The following is a 21,398-nucleotide window of genomic DNA, read 5'->3' on the forward strand; positions in this document are numbered from 1 at the left end:
CCCCCCCCCCCCCCCCGCATGAGAGTTGATCACCCCCATACGGCCACATCTTCCCTGTAAACTTCGAGACCGTGAGTTCGGCGTCACCCTCTTCCGCCTTCCTTGGTTTCACTCTTGAAAGGTGAACTAAAGCCACTATTCTTGTATCATCTTTCCGCTAACTGGCTCCCAATTATTTCTACACCGTTCTTCTATGTAGACTTCCATTTATCTAAGCTGTTCTCTTCTTCTTCTTCTTCTTCTTCTTCTTCTTCTTCTATCCCTGCGCCATTCCGCTCAAACCGCCGTCGTTACTCTTTTCTCCTACAGAGAGAGCGTTTCGAATCGATTCCCCAAAGAGGAAACTCCTCGGGTACCTCGGTACGCCGTGATAAAACTGGTCTCAATCCCACCAATGGTTTTGACTCTACGGGTTTAAACGACTCTTCTCGGCGGAGAGCTGGCCTCTCTCTGATCCCGCTGAGCTCCGCCGGCTTCCATATCTTCCGGAACCTCCTTGATCTTAATACATACTCCTCCTCCGTTCAACCTGGTCTTGTTCTCCTTTGAGAGCATGCCTTCGGCCTCGGAGGTTCAACATGACGCTGCTTCTCCTTTCCCTCGTTCCGCCAGCTATAACCATCTGCCTGCACTGGGTTCCAATGTGAGCCAATCTGATGTAAAGAGGACGTTTTCAGAAACGAATCTACCGCAGTTGTCGGAAAATCCAGTTAGACTGGACCAAGATAGCTTTATGACTGGAAAGAAAGTTCTACGCCAGGCCTCTATCCGCCTAAAAAATGACAGATCAAAGGTAAAGGAGTTTGCCAATTCGAGTTCTGACGGAAACGTGCAAGGCCCAACGAAATCGTCAACTCAGAGGGACACTGACAAGACCTTGTCCATGGAACGGGCCTCCAAATCACGCTCAGTGTCAAGCACAATTGCGACCTTAGCTCGCAAGCCGTGGATATCATCAAGGTCTCCGTCCCCTTCAGCCCCCAGGGAAATAAGGCCGAAGATTACAAAGTCCAATGGTGTAGCTTCTGTCAATTCAATTGGAAATGGCACTGTAGAAAAAGATTCACACACCAAACCACAGGGCCCATATGCACAGCTTCCTGAAAAGTCTCAACGAAGTAGCATTCTGGTTAAAGGTAGTCGGAAATCGATCATCTCTGGAGCCAAACCAAAACTTGAGGATCCTTCTAACTCTCAAAAACGCCCTTCCTTTCCCTCACTACGTGCGAGAGTTTCATTAGACCGACTCTCAGCCTCTCCATCCGGATCGAATGACGATATTCCGCCCGTTACCCAGAAGCGTTCTGGGCAATTGCCCCAACTCAAAGTAGATCCGCCTCGGAAAAAGGACGAGCTTTGGTCTGTCTTTAGAGGCCTCGATGCAGACTACCAAAAGTAAGTCAATATGGGCGAACGCGAACTCCAAAAATAATGTCAGCTAACAAGACCAAAGATTTTGTTCAAAAAATAGTTCTCTCAAGGCCAACGTCCTTCGGTCATCCCTACTTCCATTTCTTTCATCCTACGCCAAACATCCATCCACCCAGTTTCTCCGGCCTGAAGACCTTGATAGGCGGATAAATATCTTAAATAAATGGTGGACGGGACTTCTCGAGATTCTCAATGGGAGAAATAGCCAATCTTTGAGTGGAGTGGATAGACCTGTTTTTCTGGAAGCCATTGTTGGAATTATGACAAGACCGGAATGGCGTATTCCAACCTTGCATGATTCGCCGTCACCTTCTACGCCTACTGCACCCCACGTTCCAGCCCCAATTTCCAGGTCCAACACATCCCTTGAATCAACCGGGACGGATTTTCTCATCGAATCAATACACCACAACATCCGGAATATCTTCGCTCAAAATCTCCTATCACAAATCGGCTATTGTATTGATAAATTGTCAATGAGGCAAACCCCAGCTAGTCTTGTAACGTTTGCTGGTAAGACATGCGCTTATGCATTCTTCTTTTGCCCTGGTGTTGCGGACATTCTCGTGCGACTGTGGAACACCACCCCCGATACTCTCCGAAGGGTTTTGATTGGATTCAACGTGGACTGGAGCGCTAAAGCCAACCTTGAAGCTTCTGACTACATCTCATCGTACTTCCCTGTGGCTCTGCGATCTTTATGTTTCAGGTCTCATTCCAGTCTTGTCCGCTGTCTTCGACAGAAAACGCAACCTCCCTTAGGTGCGACCAACGTTAATTGGTCAGGGCCATGGGTTTCACGTTGGTCAGGGAGAGATACCGATCTTTTCTTCGTTTTTGCCAAGCATTTCCACATATTGGTTGCGGGAATTTTACCCCTTGGATGCGAAAGATCGAAATATGTCTTTGTTCCAGGACTTCTTTCGGTTCATGCGCAGATAATGACTGTTTTGGAACATACTGTCAACAAACAGTCAACTGCTTCAGTGGTGGATAATATTCATGCACCAACATCAACGACATTCGAAGATTTCATCGATGGTACGGATGCTTCTGCTTCCGCCATACCCTTGGGAACGGCGAATTCGCTGCGGGTCATGTCCGAAAATCGTCTCATTCTATTGCTAAAGGACATCGTCACAGATCGGTCCCTTGACCTGTCTATAAAGCAAATGTTTGTGGAAAATTTTTGCGCAATCCTGAAGGTCGCGACGAAGAAAATTTCTCTCTTCGATCATAACGGATGCTTTGTGTTGTTCGACTTCGTAGAGGAGCTCGTTTCGGTAATTCCGCCTTATTGTGAATCAACACAGCAACCGGACTTACTAGACTGGAACTTTTGGCTAGATGTCTGCAAGCAAATGATGAAAAGTAATAACTCTCTCACAGAAGTGAGGGTTTTCTCTTTCATTTACGCTGCCTGGGACGAGATAAACCGGGTGGATGAGCTCAGAGAAGCGTTGTGCGTGGGAATACTTTTGAACGAAACCTATTTCTATAGGTACTTCAATCATTGGAGCCCAATGGTTCGCGCGTATTTCCACAGGCTGTTATGCTGGCGGCTGGCTCGATGTGAAGGAAAGCCCTCTGCGCTGGATTTGTGAGTACCAACAATTGAAAATTCCCAAATTAATGGGCCAGTGACTAATATAACTTGCACCCTCCAGGCGTATATACAATCTTCTATTGGACAGGCTTTCTGGAATCTGGAGCTACTTCCTTTTTCGCCAGTCAAAGGCTGAGAGAGAATTGACCCCGCTGTTGTCGACTGCACCTTGTAGTCCAGCACCTGGGCGCCGAATCCTTATCATCAGGAATGACTACCAGCCCGCCTCCTCCTTATTTGTCTGCTTGGACAACATTATCCCACCATCAACTTCTTCCAGTCAGCCATCAGCGTACAAAAGCCACGGATCGCTACCAGACATCGAGCCCAATCATTCCCGTTCCGAGTCTCCCTCATCGTCTAGTAAAAAGCGATGGAGGTCACTAAAAACCATATTCACGAGCTCCTCCAACTTGAAACCAGGGGAGGTAACGCCAACGAAGAGTACCCATGACGAAAGCGAACACAGTACGAGCGACTCAAACCCCAGGGAAGGGCCATTGAAACACGAATCCCGACTATTTCCGTCGAAGAATCAGCCAAAATACACCTTCAGGTTCTCACTGCAGTGGAACGATCGTGTCAGATGGCCATCCAAGGACAGACGCCTGTTCCCACCTGCCCTCCCGCTCCCTACCCAACTTTTCCTCCAGTCACTTCGAACGAATGACACCAAACAAACCGACTCAGCCGATGGCTCCCTCTCTAACTCCCTCTCCGGAACCGACTCCGACGACGGCTCAGACAGCGAAGGCGCCGAGATAAACTCCATCTCAAAAACAACAACCGCAACCACAACAACCACTGCAGCTTCTAGCCTTGCCAACACTTCAAATATCGGCCTCGCCACCCCCCCTGGGGCTCCCGTGCTCACACCCTCTCCCGCTCCAAAACCTAACCTCACCGTTTTCACCGCCTTCGAATCCCACACAGACGCGGGCGGAGGATATCAATACCAATATCACCCGCTCGTAGCGAGTAAATATGCCGGTCGCGCGCTGGCGGAGTGGGCATTGGTTGTTTGCGAGTGTGATAATTTCTTCGCACGACGACGCGATGAGGGTGTTCCGACCGACGATGAGGTGGAGATACCGATTCTGGGCGTCGAGAGTTTCCGGAAATGATATCTATTCATACATATATAACGATGGGCTTCTGTCCCCCCCCCCCCCCCTCTCTCCCCTTTTTTTTTCTCGTTGTCTCTCCTATAGACACTCTCTTAACCCCCCTTGCTACGAAGGGGTATGCCGCCATTGTACAGTACCAGGATCTGGACATAGGTATATATATATACACTTTTCTTTTCTCTGTTACCTGCTTATTTTATATCAGGTTGGTGATAGCATATCGGTGGATTCATCACGAATATGCGGGAAAGCGACGCTTCACTCTTCCTAAATTCGCCGCCTTACCTATTTCTTTCTTATCAAAAGAAACCTCCGTCCTAGTTCTTTTCTTCCTTTCCTTTTTGGTGGGGAGGCATTTCTTTTTTGGGTGCCTCTGTTCTGCACCTGCAGTTTTATTTCCTTTTGTTCCTAGGTAAGGCAAGGCAAGGCACGGTCGTGGCGTGGCATGGCGTGCGTGGCGTCTTTAAATTTTTGTGTGCTTGCTTCGTTTCCCTTTTGAAATCATTAACTTCTTTCCTTTTTTTGGTCGTTCTCCCAAGGATGGCGGTTCAACAGGTTGGTTGGGTGGTTTGTTGGAGCTTGTATGCATGCATTGATTAGAATTGTTTTTGCTCTTATTGCTTCGATTACGATTCGTTTCGTTTCCATTATCATCCACCCATTAATTATCGTTCCTGATCATCATGTACGTGCGTTTAGTTCGTGTGTTTGTGTGTTTGTGTGTGGGGGTTGTGTGTATGTGTGTTCGATTTTCATAATAAATGCGTTGCATCACATTTTTTGGAATTCAATTGCGACTCGCTTCAAATCTAGTTCTCTTTTTTGAAATCAGTTTTGTTTTTATCTCTTCCTACCCCTCCCTCCCTCCCTCCCGTGGGTTTCTACGTCACGGACATACATACATAACCCTCCCACATTTGTCCTCTCCCCTCTCCCTCTCTCTCTTCCCCAGCTGAGAATAACAATCGCGGAACTGACCTTTCTTTCTTTCGTCTCGTTTCTATTCATTTTACTCAGATATATTAGATATATCTGCATCGGTACATATGTGTGTGTACATACATGTACATAAGTTCTCCGGGCTACTCTCACCCGGATGGAAATAGCTATCTCGTCCGGTTTTTACCAGGATAGTTAACTATAATATATAGTAGGTTAACTAGTTTACTATTTACTACTAGCTAACTTAAACCTTCCAAACATCAAAACCCAAAATCCAAAACACGGCCAGTTTAAAGCTATTCAACCACGATGAAACGATTTCATACAGCACATTTCTTATGAAAGGACCGGAGCTGTGCATCGCTTAAGAGTTACGGTGGGAATGGAGGGAAAAAGGAAAAGGGGCGAGAGAGAGACAAGAGAGACAGAGGACACGGATGCCTAAAGTTCACTATACAACTGCTTCGACTTAACTACCTATCGTAAATCCAAACGGAGATATATATATATAGGCTTTCTGACAGCGTAAAATGGTGATGGTGGGAGGAAAGGAGTTTATTTTACTATCTTCAAAAAGAAATTGGTGGCTAAGGTAACTTGTTTCCAACCAAGTTTTGCCCCCATTTTAATATATTTTATTTTATCCAAGTGGTGGGCTATTTTTAACATATTAACGTGTTGTAAGTTAAGGGAAGCAGGAGGGAAGTAAGGGAGAGAGGAAGACTGGAAACTAGAAGCGGGCCAAGAAAGATAAATAAATGGTTTGGATGTAAGAGAAAAAACGTAAGTTAATGAATACAATTAATTATTGAGCAAAAAGTAAATTGTGTGCAAAATGACATGGTTTCTAGAGAATCAGGAGATTTCCCAACATTTATTTCCAGTTATTTTTCCTTGCTTTAGAAGAGAAGTGTTATGTGCATTCGAGTCAGCTGTCAATAAGCGAGGAGACAAGACAAGTTGGGGGAGAAAAGGGGGTGGAGAAAATAACGAGAAAAGGGAAAATGATCTGTTCATAAATGAAAACACTCATCCCATCTCCCAATCCACACCAATCCAACCAACCCACCTACCTTTACTACGAACTAGTACCAGCAGAGTCTGAAGTTCCCGAAGCACTTTTCTCTAGCGGTTCAGTCGGTGCGGAAGTTTGCTCAACAACATCTGCATCATCTAGTGCCGGCGAACCGGACTTTTCCTGACCAGGCTCAGCCACAAGGGGGGTCTCATCGCCAGGTTCTACCTCAGCTTCGACCAGTGGTTCTTGTTGCGGTGGTTCTGCCTCTAAACCATTACCGTCACCGTCACCATCACCATCACCATCACCATCACCATCACCATCATCGTGGCTTGACGCGGATGGGGTGGGTTCTGGATTTCGTGATGGTGACGACGAGCTCGTCGCTGTCGAGTCGCGGGCAACGGGAGCAGGTTCATCGGATTCTTTCGTCGGCGCGGGTTTCGATGTCGTCTCGGGGGAAGAGCCCGCATCTGTATCTGTGTTCGTATCGGGAGCTTGGGGTACAGTGGGAGTGGCAGTAGTGGCAGTAGTAGAAGAGGGGGAACCCGCCTGTTCCGAAAGCGCGCTGGGTTGTGACTTGGGAATTGTGGTAGTAGGTAAATCTGGTGGTGATGCAGATCTAGCCTTGGCGGGGGAGGTGTCGCCTACAACGAGAACCCCATCTCCCCCGATCCGCCATACATTCCATGCATTCACGACTTTGATCTTGGGGGGAGCTGGAGCTGGCTTTCTGACGGGTTCTGCAGGGGTTACTGCAACTGGAACAGCGGGTTTTCTTCTCGCTGGACCCCTCGCTCGACCCTTTCTAGCATCGCTCAAAGGCACCTTTTCAACAGTTTCTTCGGGTTCGGGCTTCTTTTCTTGAGGTTTAGGGCCTTGCGGTCCCAACTTCAGATGACCCTCCAATTGTGAAAGAAATCCGGCCTTCAGAGCAGCGATTTTGGACCCACCAGGTCGAGTGGGAATAGGAGGTTTTGTCTTTACGAATGGCGGTGCTGCCGGAGCATCAGGAGAGCCAGCAGATACGGTTGTTGTTATGCTCTCGTCAGAATTGTGTGATGACGGTTTTGCTGGTCGTGCAGGGGGCTTAGGTTTTGGACGGCTAGGGATTGTAGGCGGTTTTCTAGACTCAGCTGGGCTTGGGGCTTTTCCCTCTACGGGGCTTATCGATTTTGAAGGTCGCGCAGGAATGGTGGGTGCAGGTTTCGTTGGGCTTTCAGGAGAAGTCGACTTCTCTCCCTCCTGAGGCGTCTGAACAGTAGTTACAAGCCGCTGACTGTCAGGAACATCCTCCCAAACATCTTTACTCGGGAACCGCTGTCTGGATTCCGCCCTAGGCGGCTTTTCATCCTCAAGATGACTCTGAAGCTCCTTTAACGGGGAACTGGGCTTTGAAGACGTTGTTCGCTTGTTCTGCAAAGCTTCCTCCTCTGAAGGCTCTAACGGGGACTTCTCGTTATCGCTAGACTTACTTGGGACATCGGGCGTTGTGACTGTAGCCTCCAGTTGTAAACTGTCCGGAGCATCTTCCCAAATATCCTTGCTAGGAAATCGATGTTGCTCAGAACGACGTTTAAATCGCTCTGCAGGTGTAACTATTTTCGTCTCTTCGTCATCGTCTGGGAACAGTGGTTCGTACTCTTTAACGTCTTCGAGTTCCGTATGGATTTCCTCACGTTCCCCGCTGCGTGAACCAAGCCTCGTCATGTTTGGAACAGTACCTTGAGTACTGGAGGTCTGGCTACTTGCGCGATTTTCTGTACGGCTATTTGATCGACTGTGGGCGTTCACACCGGGAGAGCCGAGCTCGAAAGCGGGCGAGATCGCAGGTTGTAAATGCTCTGCACGTGGTTCAATTTCATCCGCTGCGAGGACGGGTGCTTCATTTGGGTTTTCATCAGCCCAACCAGGCTCCTCCAATGGCTGGGCGCCATGTGGTTTGTGATCCTCTGGTGCGGGGGCAAAGCCATCGGGGTGGTGTTGGCTATGAAGCGGCTCATCAATATGGATTACCTCCTCCTTCTCATGAGTGTCTGTTTCCGAAACACTATGTTCAGTATCTGCTGCGCCAGCAACAACAGATTCCTTTATGGGGGCTTCTACTAGGCCCTGCGACTGGAGATACTCACCTTTAGACAAGCGAGACTCAGGAGCTGCAGATGCAAGCCGAGAAGCAAGTTCGTCAGTCGCAACGTATGCCAGCTCTTCTTGCGGTGTGCCTACAACGTTCGCATGAGTTGCTGTAAAGAATTAGAATCATTCCCAGCAGAAAAAGTGCGTATAGTTCTTGTAATTTAAGCATGATCTCACCCAAACCAACCCCTGTACTTGCAGATCTCCTCACGATTTTATTTAAATCATCGCTGCTTAAGGCGCATTCCGGTCGCTCATGGCCCAGGCCCGGTCCATACTGGGACTGCTCCTCGCGTGCCAGTTCATCAGGGTGCTTGTCAAACCACGCCTTCTCAAACCTGTCGCTTGGTTGTACTCCGTGGCCGCGAAGCCCATAACTACCCGGTGGAAGGGAAGCTTCCCGACCACTTTTAGTACGCTGATGGTTGCGCCCATGCCGCTGTTGTCCACCTTCATTGCCAAGTTCACCAAATTGAGATGGCGACGGCGCTTGCACGTCGCCTGCATTAGGATCCATAGGCACGCGCTGGCCAATTTCAGGAATGCCTCCTTCCTCTCCATACTGTATGGATGTCCGACGATTTGTTGAAGAAGTAGAAGAACCCTGCCGAGACCCGTCGGTTTCCATATGGCTGGGCCTCGAGCGCTCCGCACCACCGTAGTCAGGAGAGGATACAACATTCCCAATGCCTGCAGCGGCAGCCTGTTGCGAATCTGTTCGGGTAACGGCCCGCACCTGCGCTTCAGCGCTGGAACTTGGTAACGATGGCTTTGGAGCGTGAAGATGTAGGTCGCGATTCACATTCCGTGTTTCCATAGGAGGGTCGTGACTTTTCTCCCTGTTATCCGCGCTTGAATTCTGGTATTCTAGACCTTCATACTCCATCCCTTCCTGGCCAACCGAGGGTAGGGTAACACTAGGCGGGCGAGCGGGAGTATTAGAGGCATCGTTTGAGTGTCGGCGTCTCGTACCCGACCCAGCTGGCAACTCGTTTAATGGTGACGGGGCGTAGCTATCGCAATTGGGAGAGGCAGAGCGGTCAATGCGGCGATTGTTCGGGCGAGCAGGCACTTTTGGCATCTCGGGGTTTGGAGGTGATCGAGGATTGGGAGCCCGCGACGGCCGGGGGGGAACTACAGGAAATGGCTTCGTAGACATCGCTTCGGTTGGGAATTGTGAACAGTCAAATGGAATGGAAAGGAACGGAACTGCTGATTGTGATTAGGTTTTAATTAGTTTCTCTGCTGTGTTTGGGCGAACAGTCAAGGCACCATAGCAAATCCGGATCTCCTCGATAGGGGAAACAAAACAAATGAGGAACTCGATGTTTTCTCTACCCCAAACTGAAGCTTTTCTCTTTTAGTATTTATTTGATTTGCCTAATTCCTTTAAAAAAAAAGTTTTTCTCCCGCTGATTCCGTTCTTCTTCCCGCGACGCCATTTTCAGTTTATTTCCTTGTCTCGTTGTCTTTAGGGTAGCTGATACGAGGATCTCTGTTTCCTAGCAAACGGTGCTGTGTACGCATTGCTTACCTTTATTAGTCTATTGGCTGGATTCCTTTCTTTATCAGCATAAGTATAAGCTAAGCAAGGGATTGGCCTCCTAGAGGAACAAGTATCTAGGAGTCGGATAGTAGAGAGAGCTTAAACGGTCGAGGTGCAAGAGAATGAGCAACGAATCAGATCCAAACGTCCCAGAACAGGAATATTGGTTTCACAAAATGAGATATATTTCCCTCTTCTTGATAGTTGGAAGGCATGTAGAAATTTAAAAAGGGAAAATCGGGATTGAGACTCTGTTTAGGAGTTGTTCAGGAGAATGAAAGATGAGGATGACGATTGCAGGAGGTTTGAGCGTTGTCTTAGCTTAAGCGTTTGTTTCTGCCACAGCCAAGTTATTAATATACCCACCTCCAATATGACGTGCCTGGTCACGCTGTACCGGGAGGCTTCGGCTTGCATGTGGCCATCCACCATTGGCTGTAATTTAAAGCTGTAACGTGGTATTATTGGTATGTTGGGTCGTGTGCCGATCTGCGATTTGTCGTCGTGTTTGCAGTGGTTATCTTGATGGTAAACGTTGACGGTTGCGGCTCCCTTGGCTTGGTATAGTATAGTTCTAGTAGCGGCTGGGCGAGGGCCTGATTGATTAATGGCTTTGAAATTATTCCATTCTGCCCAGCACACATTGCATTGAGCACGCCAGCAGATAGGAAGATTATCTCCAAGAGCTATCTACAGGAGCGTCGTGGTCGCGGTAGTTATACGAGTTGAAACACAAAAAGCTCACGCGGTTCCATGGTGGTCACTTGAAACCCTTCGTATGAACACTAACAAACCCTCCATGAAGCCACAGAGGTTATCTCGTAGGTACTTCTTGTCAGAATAACCTCCACGCTATTTTGAATTGTGAAACGGAGGCTGTTACAAAAAATATTGATTCCCCGCAAAGGGCATAGATTCAAGAGGGGCGAAAGATAGCGACAGAAACATATACGCAGTATGTTATCAGCAAAATTATGTATATAAATATATATTTCTCCCAAGAAGATATATTATTACATTAGATGAAACAGATGATAGTACCAGCGATATCAGAATATGAGATTGATTATCAGGGAAAGACAAGAAATTCATATAGTATTATTTTCCATTTCGCATCAGATAGAGAGTGAATGTGAATGGACGGTTTTATCGTTGGTTTGCTTTTCATTTTCAAACTCACGACGAAGGGGTTCAATCATTAATTGAGGGATGGCGGGATAATGGTAGAGGAAGTATTTCGCATCTACGGCTTTGAATAGCCATCTCATTGATAGCGGTATTAACTGGGCCAAGTTTTGCCCTCAAATGTGAAAAATGCATGGGGTGTATTATTAAACTACTACTTCAAAAGAATATAGAGGCTGAAGAGGAGAGAAGAAGTTTAAAGAATCTTTAAAAACGGTCATTAATATTTTGGAATTTTTGGATTTCGTACTCGTAAAAAAAAAAGGAAAAGGGGGTTGGGGGGTAGGTGTGAGAAAAAAGCCCATCTAATAGAAAGAGAAAATAAATCGTGAAGCCATTTTTCCTTTTAACTAGAGAGGACATGAAAAATAAAACAAAAATGCCACGGGAGACCAGGGTAAGAAGAAATGTGAAGGAAGGGAGCATAAGAAGAACGAAAAGCAACTCCTAAATAACGATAAGGTATAAAAAGACCTATGTCAAGTGGTCACATTTCGCCCGCTCTTCCGCACGTAAAGGTGAGAGGGAGAAAAGAGAAGGGAAAATAATACCTCCTTTATCCCCATCGCCTGGACGGTCATCCCCTCTTTCTTTATTCATTCTAGCATTTTTGTTTAAGGGCGGGTTGGGGGGGTGTGTTAGGGGCTAGCCAGTTTATTTCTTGGTAGCCTTCTGGGCGGCCTTGGTGACCTTGCCAGCAGTCTTGTCGGACTTGACGACGGACTTGATGACACCGACAGCGACCTGTATTGGTTTGGGAAATTAGTCAACGGTTCGAAAATGTATATAAATGGTTAGAATGAATATGGATGTAAAAACTTACGGTTTGTCTCATGTCACGGACAGCGAAACGTCCAAGAGGAGGGTACTCAGTGAAGGCCTCCACGCACATGGGCTTGGACGGAATCATCTTGACGATAGCAGCATCACCGGACTTGATGAACTTGGGGTTGTCCTCAACAGACTTTCCGGTACGGCGGTCAATCTTCTCGATGAGCTCAGAGAACTTGCAAGCAATGTGGGCAGTGTGGCAGTCGAGGACTGGGGCATAACCAGCGCCAACCTGGCCGGGGTGGTTGAGGACGATGACCTGGGCGTTGAAGGACTCGCAGCCCTTGGGGGGGTCGTTCTTGGAGTCACCGGCAACGTTGCCACGGCGGACTTCCTTGACGGAAACGTTCTTGACGTTGAAGCCGACGTTGTCACCAGGGTAACCAGCCTGGAGCTGCTGGTGGTGCATTTCAACGGACTTGACTTCAGTGGTGACGTTGGCAGGGGCGAAGGTCACGACCATACCAGGCTTGATGACACCAGTCTCGACACGTCCAACGGGAACAGTGCCAATACCGGAGATCTTGTACACATCCTGGAGGGGAAGACGGAGAGGCTTCTCGGTAGGACGGACGGGGGGGTCGATGGCGTCAATGGCATCGAGAAGAGTCTTACCGGCGGCCTTGCCAGCAGCAGTCTCCTTGTTCCAGCCCTTGTACCAAGGGCAGTTGGGGGAAGGCTCAATCATGTTGTCACCCTCGAAACCGGAGATTGGCACGAAGGGAACAGACTTGGGGTTGTATCCGACCTTCTTGATGAAGTTGCTGACTTCCTTGATAATTTCGTTGAAACGGGTCTCAGACCACTTGGTGGTGTCCATCTTGTTGATGGCAACGATGAGCTGTCTGACACCGAGGGTGAAAGCGAGCAGAGCGTGCTCACGAGTCTGGCCATCCTTGGAGATACCAGCCTCGAACTCACCAGTACCGGCAGCAATGATGAGGATAGCGCAGTCAGCCTGGGAAGTACCAGTAATCATGTTCTTGACGAAGTCACGATGACCGGGGGCGTCTAGAAAGGGACATGTTAGATAATAGATACTTGAAGCCGAAATCTGACTAGAGGGGGTACCAATCGAAACTCACCAATGACAGTAACATTGTACTTGGGGGTTTCGAATCTCCAGAGGGAAATATCGATGGTGATACCACGCTCACGCTCGGACTTCAGTTTGTCGAGGACCCACGCATACTTGAAGGATTTCTTGCCCAACTCTTCGGCTTCCTATACGTAGACAGTTAGAACATACTCGATGGATAGGGTAAAAGCTCGCTTTGTGCAGAAAAGATGTTGAAATCAGGGTAAACAATCTTTCGAAACATTTCCCCTAAAACAAAACAAAAAGTGACAACCATATAAGAATATAAGGGTTGTGGTTGGTTAGGCCGACAATGTATGCCGAGCGGAGGGGCCAAAAAAAAAGCAACGTTATCTTGAGTTGAGAGAGCGGTGGCTGAACAGAGCGACCAGCACACTTTTGGCTGCAAGGCCAACATGTCACAGAAAACTAAAATTACCCCACCATGAAAAACAAATTGGCGAATCACAACACAACTAGCGAAAACCCAAAACAGAGGGGTAAAAGAACACAAAAAATATGACAAAAAACAATAAATAAATAAATAAATAAATAAAATAAATCATATCAGAGGCAACAAAATTGATTTCGCCGATTTTTTTGCTTACCTTCTCGAACTTCTCAATGGTACGGTTGTCAATACCACCGCACTTGTAGATCAAATGACCTATAGAGAAAACAACAGTGAGAAGAACGTGTGATAAAGCTAGAGTGTATTGTGTTAGGCGGGGTTGCTTACCGGTGGTGGTGGATTTGCCGGAATCGACGTGGCCGATAACGACGAGGTTAATGTGAGGCTTCTCTTCCTTACTGTGTGGTAGAAAAAAACACCAGAGTTAGTCAAGCGAAGGAAATCGGGATGGATCGGACAGATGGAATAGATAGACGCTTACCCCATTTTGACTGGATGTGAATGTGAAAAGTGGGAGAGTTTGGGATAAAATAGATTGGATTTCTTGTAGTTCTTTGGAAGATACTAGAAGAGACCAGGAGAACGCTCAGATACTACGGCCAAGAATGCGTAGAGGTGCTGGCAGAGGTTAGTTAGAAGAGATGGAACAGTTGATAGAGAGATGTGATGATGAGGCGGAGCGAAGAGATGGGGAGCAGTGAGGGATGAGAGAATACGTACTGAAGCAGACGGGGGGAGGAAAAGGGAAAGGAAAAGAATTTTTGTGCGAGGAGAGGGGTTTTTGTATGCTTTCTGGGCGGGGGGGGAAAAGTGCAGGAGGCGAGGCCACTAGTCCGCTTTGGGCAATCACGTGCCGCTTATCACCGTGCTTTTGGAGGGGCTCAGGGCTGCCTGGTGGGTAGTGGTGGGGAACCTAGCGGTTGGTTGGGCGGGCAGCCGAAGGAAAAAAAAAAAAAAAAAAAGAGAAAATTTTTGTTCGCTGCTACGTACTACTACCATCGCAAGAAGACCCCCCTTGCTGGGTTAATTACCGCCTTTTCGTAGAGTCCCTTCACGATAAGGTGTGGGCGTTGGTCTTGGAGAGCGGACACTTGGTCTGATTAAAAAGTGGGCTTTATTGGTTGGCCTCTCTATCAAACCAATACGAAGAAAAAAAATTACTTTCACTCCTACAGGAGACGGAGGCGTTCAGAAGAATTGTAGAGCAATTTTCCAAACCCACCATCAGAGAGTTGAAATCCCGTAGGTGATCAGTAAACAGGCTTCCTGGCCTCTTCGTCATGTACTCTGTTCAATATTCCAAGCTACAGTACTAAAGTTTTTTTATGCGGGACAAATCTTGCATATCTTGAATTCTTGATGTAGTGGGTATCTATGTAGCAGCAGCACATGCAAACAAAGCTAAAAACAAAATGAATGAAAGGAAAAGGAAGTAAATGTAAGGTAAACCAGCTTAGATGCCTCGTCCTGCTAGATGAATTTCTCCAATCTGTCGCTTTGCAGATATTCAAACCACCTCTCCGAAAAACTCCCTCTTCCTAAATAAGAGTACACTTTGATTCAAACGAGCGGACACAGCTGCCTTGGAGTCGCAACAGCGACAAAACCAGGCGAAACCATCACACTAATACAAGGAATCGGGATGACTCATAAATAGAGGCAGAGGGGTTGATGAGCTGTCCTGGCCTAGTTTTCTCTCCATCGGGCCCCGCAGGTCGTGCACTGCCATTTGTTGTCAGCTCAGCATTGGCCTTCAATTTTTTTTTTTTTTTTTTTTTTTTTTTTTTTTTTTTTTTTTTTTCTTTTTTCGTTTTTTACAAAGATCTAAATCCTGGGTGTGGGGAAGAGAGGGAGCAGAGTGTCATATGTTTGGTTTTCTTTTAAGACTTATATCGTACCTTGAAGAATGTAGTCATTGGCTCGTCCGCGCTTCGAATCTGCAACTGGTAAAAATATGCACGGTCGCCATCACAGCCTTCGGCGGGGCATTGCGCTGCAAGTCACACAACGGACAGACGGAACAATAGTCAGAACTCGTGGCAAAATATATAGAGACGAAATGCACGTCTGTAGGCCTAAACAGCCAAAAGGAAAATCACTCCAATCGTGGGGCAGGGAGGGGTGGTAAAAGGGAACAATCCGAATTATTTCCACGTCAAGCAAATGTAAGGGGAGGTGGTGACTCACTCCCTTGGCTATCAGCATTCTTCCACTCGTCTTTCCCTCCTAGCACATCTGCAACTTCCTTCCGCTTCATCTCTGTCCGCTCGTAGTACGTTCGGTCGAGGACATACTGGTAGGGGCAGGTTCGGCATTCAAATCGGTTGACACCTAGCGGGTAGCGAGGGGTGGGATCCGCCCGGGAGATGGTAAGAGCATTGCTACAGTTTGGGCAAACTAGAAACACATTGTGAATTAGCTCATTGTCTATTCAGCGGGGGATTTTATGCAGGTCATATCGTATTTGGATCAAGGTTGAGAGACTCACACGTCAAAGGCATTTTGCCTGCTGAATTCTCAGTGATTGGGAGGAGCAAATCAATGACTATCTAGATGTATATGTTATAGATAGTGATATCATTATCACACGGAAGAATTTCCGAAAAGGGGTATGTCGTGCGAACTCATTGCATCCCGTCGTAGCCTTCCAGGACTACCTCCTAGGTCCCATGAGCTAGGTGGAGGTCGGGAGCTAAGATGTACAAGGTTAGCTTTCTGATTGGTCAATCTGCCGGAAAAATTATTCCCGCGCGGCTAATTTTGCCTTATCAATAACTAACTTAACTTAATTAAGCGCAGTTCTTTTTTGAGATTGCGGCAAAACAAACAAGGGCCCCCGGAATATCTTTGTTCCTGCATTTATTGGTTGCAGAGGGGCTGATATGTTGGAGCTACTACACAAGCCCTAACCCACGTGACCCACACACATATATTTAGCTTCCACTAGCTACTAGTTAGATAACAACAACCAACCACGTTCAACCTCTCTCACAGGTTATGAAGCCCTTGCACTTCTACAAAGCATTATAACCATGCAATAATCATACAATAAGCTTTTCAAATAGCTGCTTTTTTTCATTCAAATACTCCATACCAAATGCCTGTCAATATGAGATCGATCAACCGCGAAGAGATCCCAGAGAATCAGATAGCTGGATCCTTTCCAACATCAATAACCGCGCGAAGACAACAAGAATAATCAAGCCCAAGATAATCCTCCAGAACGCGAAGATATGACAGACTGCAATGAAGCCGCCATTCTGAGACAGCATATTGCTCAGTTGAATGACAAGAACATCAAAAAATCCTGATAATGATGCCCAATAACAATGCCAATAACAATACCAATATCAAAAATACTGTGGATCCAAAACCATAACCATAATCAAAACCATAACCCCGTGGTATCAACGATATCATGGATATAACCATAACCCATGGTGTCAACAATGTCACGGACATAACTATAACCATAACCATAACTGCCAATATCGACGCCAAAACGATGGAGATACCGATAACCATGATAACTCACGATAACCAGGCCACCGAGTGTGCCTATATGATAACCATGATAACCCACGATAACCAGGCCACCGAGTGTGCCTATATGATAACCATGATAACCCACGATAACCAGGCCACCGAGTGTGCCTATATGATAACCATGATAACCCACGATAACCAGGCCACCGAGTGCCTATATGATAACCATGATAACTCACGATAACCAGGCCACCGAGTGTGCCTATATGATAATCATGATAACCCACGATAACCAGGCCACCGAGTGTGCCTATATGATAACCATGATAACCCACGATAACCAGGCCACCGAGTGTGCCTATATGATAACCACGATAACCCATGATAACCGGGCCACCGATTGCCCATATGATGACCTATGCCGATGACCTATGCCGATGACCTATGCCTATGCCTATGATGATGAAAACCACAAAAATAATAAGAATGAGATCCCGCGGTGTTAGAACAACTGAGGGTAATACCAATACTGAAAGAATGGATTTGAGTGTTCTTCTTGCATGTTTTTTATGTTTTTCATGTATGGAGCTAGTCCTTATGAGGAAACTAGACTCTACTTTTTGTAATTAATTTTTATTGCAGATTTGAATGATTTGGGCGCTTTTGACTGCGTGGATTAACTGGCCTGCGTAGCATGGGGGGGTGTTGGAGCTACTACACAAGCCCTAACCCACGTGACCCACACACATATATTTAGCTTCCACTAGCTACTAGTTAGATAACAACAACCAACCACGTTCAACCTCTCTCACATGATACACATTTAACGATTTCATAACAAGAGTAAGGACGGCGACGCTCTATACCAAGACTCTCCTTAGCTGATTGGGGTGTACCTGACAGGTCAGGATAACGCTTCTTTTGGTTAACTGTGCAGAAACATCATATTTTAGCTCTGGTAGGTTCCCTTCCCCGCTTTGGTTGTTGCGCTACATCCGCCCCTTCATAACTTTAAGGCTTTCAACTTCAGCACTTGTTTGTCGAGTATTCCCTAATTTGTTTATTAACCCGTGCTAACTTCACATGGATTTGATCCATTTTCTTTTCTATTCATAGGTCCCTCGAAGTTTGACTGAAAATCGAGAGCGTAAACCATACCCCGCACCCTGCCTCAAAATACGTTCCAGGCAAACCGCCAACAACAAACACAACACAATGCCCTCGGCAAATAATAAGATAGTAACGGACGACGAGGTACGTCGACTTTAGTCACTTTCTGAATCCTTTACGAATGTCGTTAAACGCTAGCTTTCTCACAAAACTCTGGAATTTTAGGGAGCTAGCCCCGCCGAGAGAGTTTCCGCCGCCTGCCGCGAAGATAACACGGATGCCCTAGAAGAGGTCCTTATAGAGATGGAAAACGCAAAGAAAACGAGTGGGGAAATTGCTGCTTTCTTTAATAGCGTTACGGACCCTTTGGGAAATTATGCGCTTCATATATGTGCTATGCATGGCAGCTGTGAGTAGCATGGCGTCCCTTTTTGCCATCCCAGTTAACTCTATACCCGGCTCTCCATCACCTCACATTTAGTGATTCCAGTACCCCCCAAAACAACGAAATTATTTCCAAGTGAAAGAACTAGGAAATAGCAATATCATCTAACAATATACTTCCGTACGCACACACCACAGACCACGCAGCCGACTTCCTCTTCGACATAGAATTCTTCGAATGCGACCCAAAAACCCGACTCGACAAAGAAACACCCCTCCACCTCGTCGCGCGCTACGCAAACGATACAAGCCGCTACAACTCCGTCCGAGACGCCATCACGATGATAAAAATGATGTGCGAAGCGGGCTGTGACCCGCGAGTCACGAATAAACACGGCGAGACCCCCTCACGATTACCAGATATGATACCGGAAGACGTGCGCAAGGAATTGAGGCAGGCGGAATATCTCTTGAATGAAGGGCTGGCATTACAGAATGATGCTAATAGTGACGATGATGATGCTGGGGACCAGAATAGTGCGAGTGATTCTGAGTGAGGATGAGAAAAGGGCAGCCCAAGGGTGGCTGCGTGGGTTTGAGAGCATGACCCTCTACGAATCTTCTTCTTGTTCTTTTTCTTTCTTTCTTTCTTTCTTTCTTTCTTTCTTTCTTTCTTTTTTTCGGTTCCAACTTCCGCTATCTTAGAATCAATCCAGCGTTTTCAATTCACGTGCGCGCACATCAGCGAAAACAAAAGAGAAAGCGGAGGAGAAAGTAATGACGAAAAAGTGGAAAGCTGCCCCTTACCTAGCGTTCGATGCATGTTTTGCAGGCGTCTCCTCGTCTATTATCTCCCTCTTATGTATTTCGCTTTGGCCTGAACGAATCCTCTTTCCTTGTTGCCCCATCTGCTCCCTTTATTTACCCTCGAGTTATTGTGGCTCATGTTTTATATGCAGCGCTTCTATCTGTACATGTACCCGCTTCTCTCCCTCTTTTCGTCTCAATTTGCACATACTGCCCATGCCCGAAATGACCGGTCAGATATATATAGATATATACCCACCTGTATCAGGAATAGGAATAGAGAAAGCTCGCAAGGTGTGGATACAAATCAACTTTTCTTCCTTTGTATGTTATTTTTTACTTATATGGGGTCTCTTACCATTGTTGTTTAAGGTTAGCGGGAGTATATATATGTATCTCGTTCCTCAGCGGAAAAATGTCAATTTCCTAACCAGTCGTGGCTGCCGTTCTTCCTTTCTTCATCTTGTTTTCATTTCCTTTATTCGAAGGGCAATATGGAGGGAATAGGTTGGAGAGATATACAACAAATAAATAGAATTATTTTCACCATTAAAAACAGATACCATATACACGTCATATGTAAAACGGCAAGTGCTAAAAGGTATTCGCATCGAAATCAAAAGCTCCCCTAGACCAAGGTGTATGGAGGAGGCTGGGAAGTGCAAAAGTCATTACTTACTAAAAACATAGTAGAGAAGAGGGAAACGAAAAAAGGAGAGAAAAAGGAGCATATAGCAGAAACCGACAAGTTACCAAGCCTCACTCCTCCCCATCGCCATCGCCATCGCCATCGCCATCACCCTCCTCCCTCCCAAAATGCAACGGTTCTGTTATCCCCAAACTCCTCTTCAACCTCTTCTCAAACGCCTCTACCTCCTCTTGCCTCTTAGCAGGCACACCCTCACCCTCACCCCCATTCACATTTGAACCCCCTCTCTCGCCGAACCCATAAACCTCCCTTGCCAACCCCGACACGCCCACAACCCCCACCTCAACCTTCCCCCTAGGCCCCACAAGATACTCCACAATCTCCTCCCCGCCATCCATTTCCCGGTTACGCACGATATAGCCTTCTTTACATAGGCGTGCGAGTAACCTGTCCGTGCGGTCGATGGGTGTGAAGTTATCAGCGTTGACGCGGCGGAGGAGGCGGTCGAGTTTCTGTTCGCGGATGGAGCCGCCAGAGAGGAGGATGGTGGATATTATGAAGGTGTAGATGGCGGTGTAAGTGCTTTCGGTTGTGGAGGAGGGTGCACGTGAGGGTGGGAGGATGGTTGGGGTGCGATAGGCAGGGGGAAGGGTGGTTACGACCGTCCAGGTTTTGGAGGTTGTGGCAGGTCGTTCGGTGCGTTGGGCGGCTGGTATCGAAGGCAGTGGTTAGTTATATTATTGTGCATATATTTCTCCTACATATACAGACGAAGAAATGGTATCAATCTGTAAAGAAATTAAACAGGTCATGGAAGGAAAAATGTATATATATATATATATAAACACACACCTCTCCTCTGACTTATCGTCACCTTCTCCCTCAATGGCTGCTCTACCATCTGCATGCCGAATCTCTCTATCAACTCCGTCTGCGCCTTTTCAAAAACCATCCTAAACTGCCTCGCTCCTTGCTCACCCAGGACTTTATCCCTGATATCAGTCCGCCGGATCACCTGCCGCGAATACTCGCTTGCAAGCGCGAGCCGCACCAGCTTCTTGACCATCACGTCAGTGGCTCTGTGGAATTGGGTAAACATCTCCGGCGTTGACCGGCCATCTGAAGAGGCATCCGAATCGGAATCAGAGGTCTGGCGCCGCTGTCGTTTTTGTTGTTGTCTGGATCGTTGGGAGGGAGCTTGCTGGGGTTCGGATGAGGCGTCTGAGTTCATCTCCGCTTCATCTTCATCATCGGGCTGTTCCAAAAAAGGGAATGAGATAGATGAGTTAGCCAGGACGTCCAGTAAACTTGTTTGAAGGTCCGATTTCCTTGGACATGGATGGGAACCTACAGCGCGACGGCGGTTGCGCACGACAGGCATCTTTTTCACACGAAGCGGGTTCTTTAGATGGTGGTTTTTTTAGACACTATGCAGCTAGCCTCGTTATTATTAGAATAAAATAGTGGTAGTTCAATTAATTTGAGTATAGAAGCATATTGATTTCAAGCGGTTTTTATTAGGGTCATGAATATCAACTTGATATGCAACACGCGCGGGCACGATGACATATGGCGTGTACTGCGTAAATATGCTAATTATTGGTGTGCATTTGACCTATTTGGGTCGTTGCTTCCTTTTTTGCAACAACG

At 46.9% G+C, this 21,398-nt stretch overlaps 7 protein-coding genes across 8 annotated transcripts; 3 read left to right on the forward strand and 4 right to left on the reverse strand.

Moving 5' to 3' along the window:
• Positions 1 to 20: 20 nt before the first annotated feature.
• Positions 21 to 5,391, forward strand: BDCG_00821 (uncharacterized protein). The gene is made up of 4 exons (XM_045416333.1): positions 21 to 71; positions 200 to 1,395; positions 1,454 to 3,031; positions 3,099 to 5,391. The coding sequence occupies exons 2-4, from the start codon at positions 554 to 556 to the stop codon at positions 4,159 to 4,161; spliced, it is 3,483 nt and encodes a 1,160-aa protein (XP_045272091.1). The 5' UTR covers positions 21 to 71; positions 200 to 553; the 3' UTR covers positions 4,162 to 5,391.
• Positions 5,063 to 10,510, reverse strand: BDCG_00822. 2 transcript variants are annotated; one of them, XM_045416334.1, is made up of 4 exons: positions 9,795 to 10,117; positions 8,438 to 9,472; positions 8,257 to 8,367; positions 5,063 to 8,160 (listed from the first exon to the last, which is right to left on the reverse strand). In XM_045416334.1, exons 2-4 carry the CDS (start codon positions 9,417 to 9,419, stop codon positions 6,185 to 6,187), a joined length of 3,069 nt encoding a protein of 1,022 aa, XP_045279309.1. In that variant the 5' UTR covers positions 9,420 to 9,472; positions 9,795 to 10,117; the 3' UTR covers positions 5,063 to 6,184. The 2 variants fall into 2 exon arrangements, with proteins under 2 accessions (XP_045279309.1, XP_045279310.1); XM_045416335.1 differs by having other exon boundaries at positions 5,652 to 8,160; positions 8,438 to 9,469; positions 9,795 to 10,510.
• A 262-nt stretch (positions 10,511 to 10,772) lies between these two features.
• Positions 10,773 to 14,055, reverse strand: BDCG_00823 (elongation factor 1-alpha). Its single transcript, XM_045416336.1, has 6 exons — positions 13,794 to 14,055; positions 13,640 to 13,710; positions 13,509 to 13,567; positions 12,908 to 13,046; positions 11,815 to 12,833; positions 10,773 to 11,735 (listed from the first exon to the last, which is right to left on the reverse strand). Exons 1-6 carry the CDS (start codon positions 13,796 to 13,798, stop codon positions 11,646 to 11,648), a joined length of 1,383 nt encoding a protein of 460 aa, XP_045272092.1. The 5' UTR covers positions 13,799 to 14,055; the 3' UTR covers positions 10,773 to 11,645.
• Positions 14,056 to 14,251: 196 nt separating this feature from the next.
• On the reverse strand, positions 14,252 to 16,017 carry BDCG_00824 (DNA-directed RNA polymerase III subunit RPC10). Its single transcript, XM_045416337.1, has 4 exons — positions 15,801 to 16,017; positions 15,500 to 15,709; positions 15,211 to 15,305; positions 14,252 to 15,034 (listed from the first exon to the last, which is right to left on the reverse strand). The coding sequence occupies exons 1-4, from the start codon at positions 15,811 to 15,813 to the stop codon at positions 14,999 to 15,001; spliced, it is 354 nt and encodes a 117-aa protein (XP_045272093.1). The 5' UTR covers positions 15,814 to 16,017; the 3' UTR covers positions 14,252 to 14,998.
• A 774-nt stretch (positions 16,018 to 16,791) lies between these two features.
• Positions 16,792 to 17,236, forward strand: BDCG_00825 (uncharacterized protein). Its single transcript, XM_045416338.1, has 2 exons — positions 16,792 to 16,960; positions 17,001 to 17,236. Exons 1-2 carry the CDS (start codon positions 16,818 to 16,820, stop codon positions 17,224 to 17,226), a joined length of 369 nt encoding a protein of 122 aa, XP_045272094.1. The 5' UTR covers positions 16,792 to 16,817; the 3' UTR covers positions 17,227 to 17,236.
• Positions 17,237 to 18,013: 777 nt separating this feature from the next.
• Positions 18,014 to 19,644, forward strand: BDCG_00826 (ankyrin repeat protein; the record flags this gene model as incomplete). The annotated part of the gene is made up of 3 exons (XM_045416339.1): positions 18,014 to 18,052; positions 18,134 to 18,317; positions 18,491 to 19,644. The coding sequence occupies 3 exons, from the start codon at positions 18,014 to 18,016 to the stop codon at positions 18,847 to 18,849; spliced, it is 582 nt and encodes a 193-aa protein (XP_045272095.1). The 3' UTR covers positions 18,850 to 19,644.
• BDCG_00827 (uncharacterized protein) lies at positions 19,446 to 21,385 on the reverse strand. The gene is made up of 3 exons (XM_045416340.1): positions 21,100 to 21,385; positions 20,601 to 21,003; positions 19,446 to 20,457 (listed from the first exon to the last, which is right to left on the reverse strand). Exons 1-3 carry the CDS (start codon positions 21,127 to 21,129, stop codon positions 19,859 to 19,861), a joined length of 1,032 nt encoding a protein of 343 aa, XP_045272096.1. The 5' UTR covers positions 21,130 to 21,385; the 3' UTR covers positions 19,446 to 19,858.
• Between the last annotated feature and the right edge of the window lie 13 nt (positions 21,386 to 21,398).

This window comes from Blastomyces dermatitidis (genome assembly GCF_000003525.1).
Source record: "Blastomyces dermatitidis ER-3 genomic scaffold supercont1.1, whole genome shotgun sequence".
NCBI lineage: Eukaryota > Fungi > Ascomycota > Eurotiomycetes > Onygenales > Ajellomycetaceae > Blastomyces > Blastomyces dermatitidis.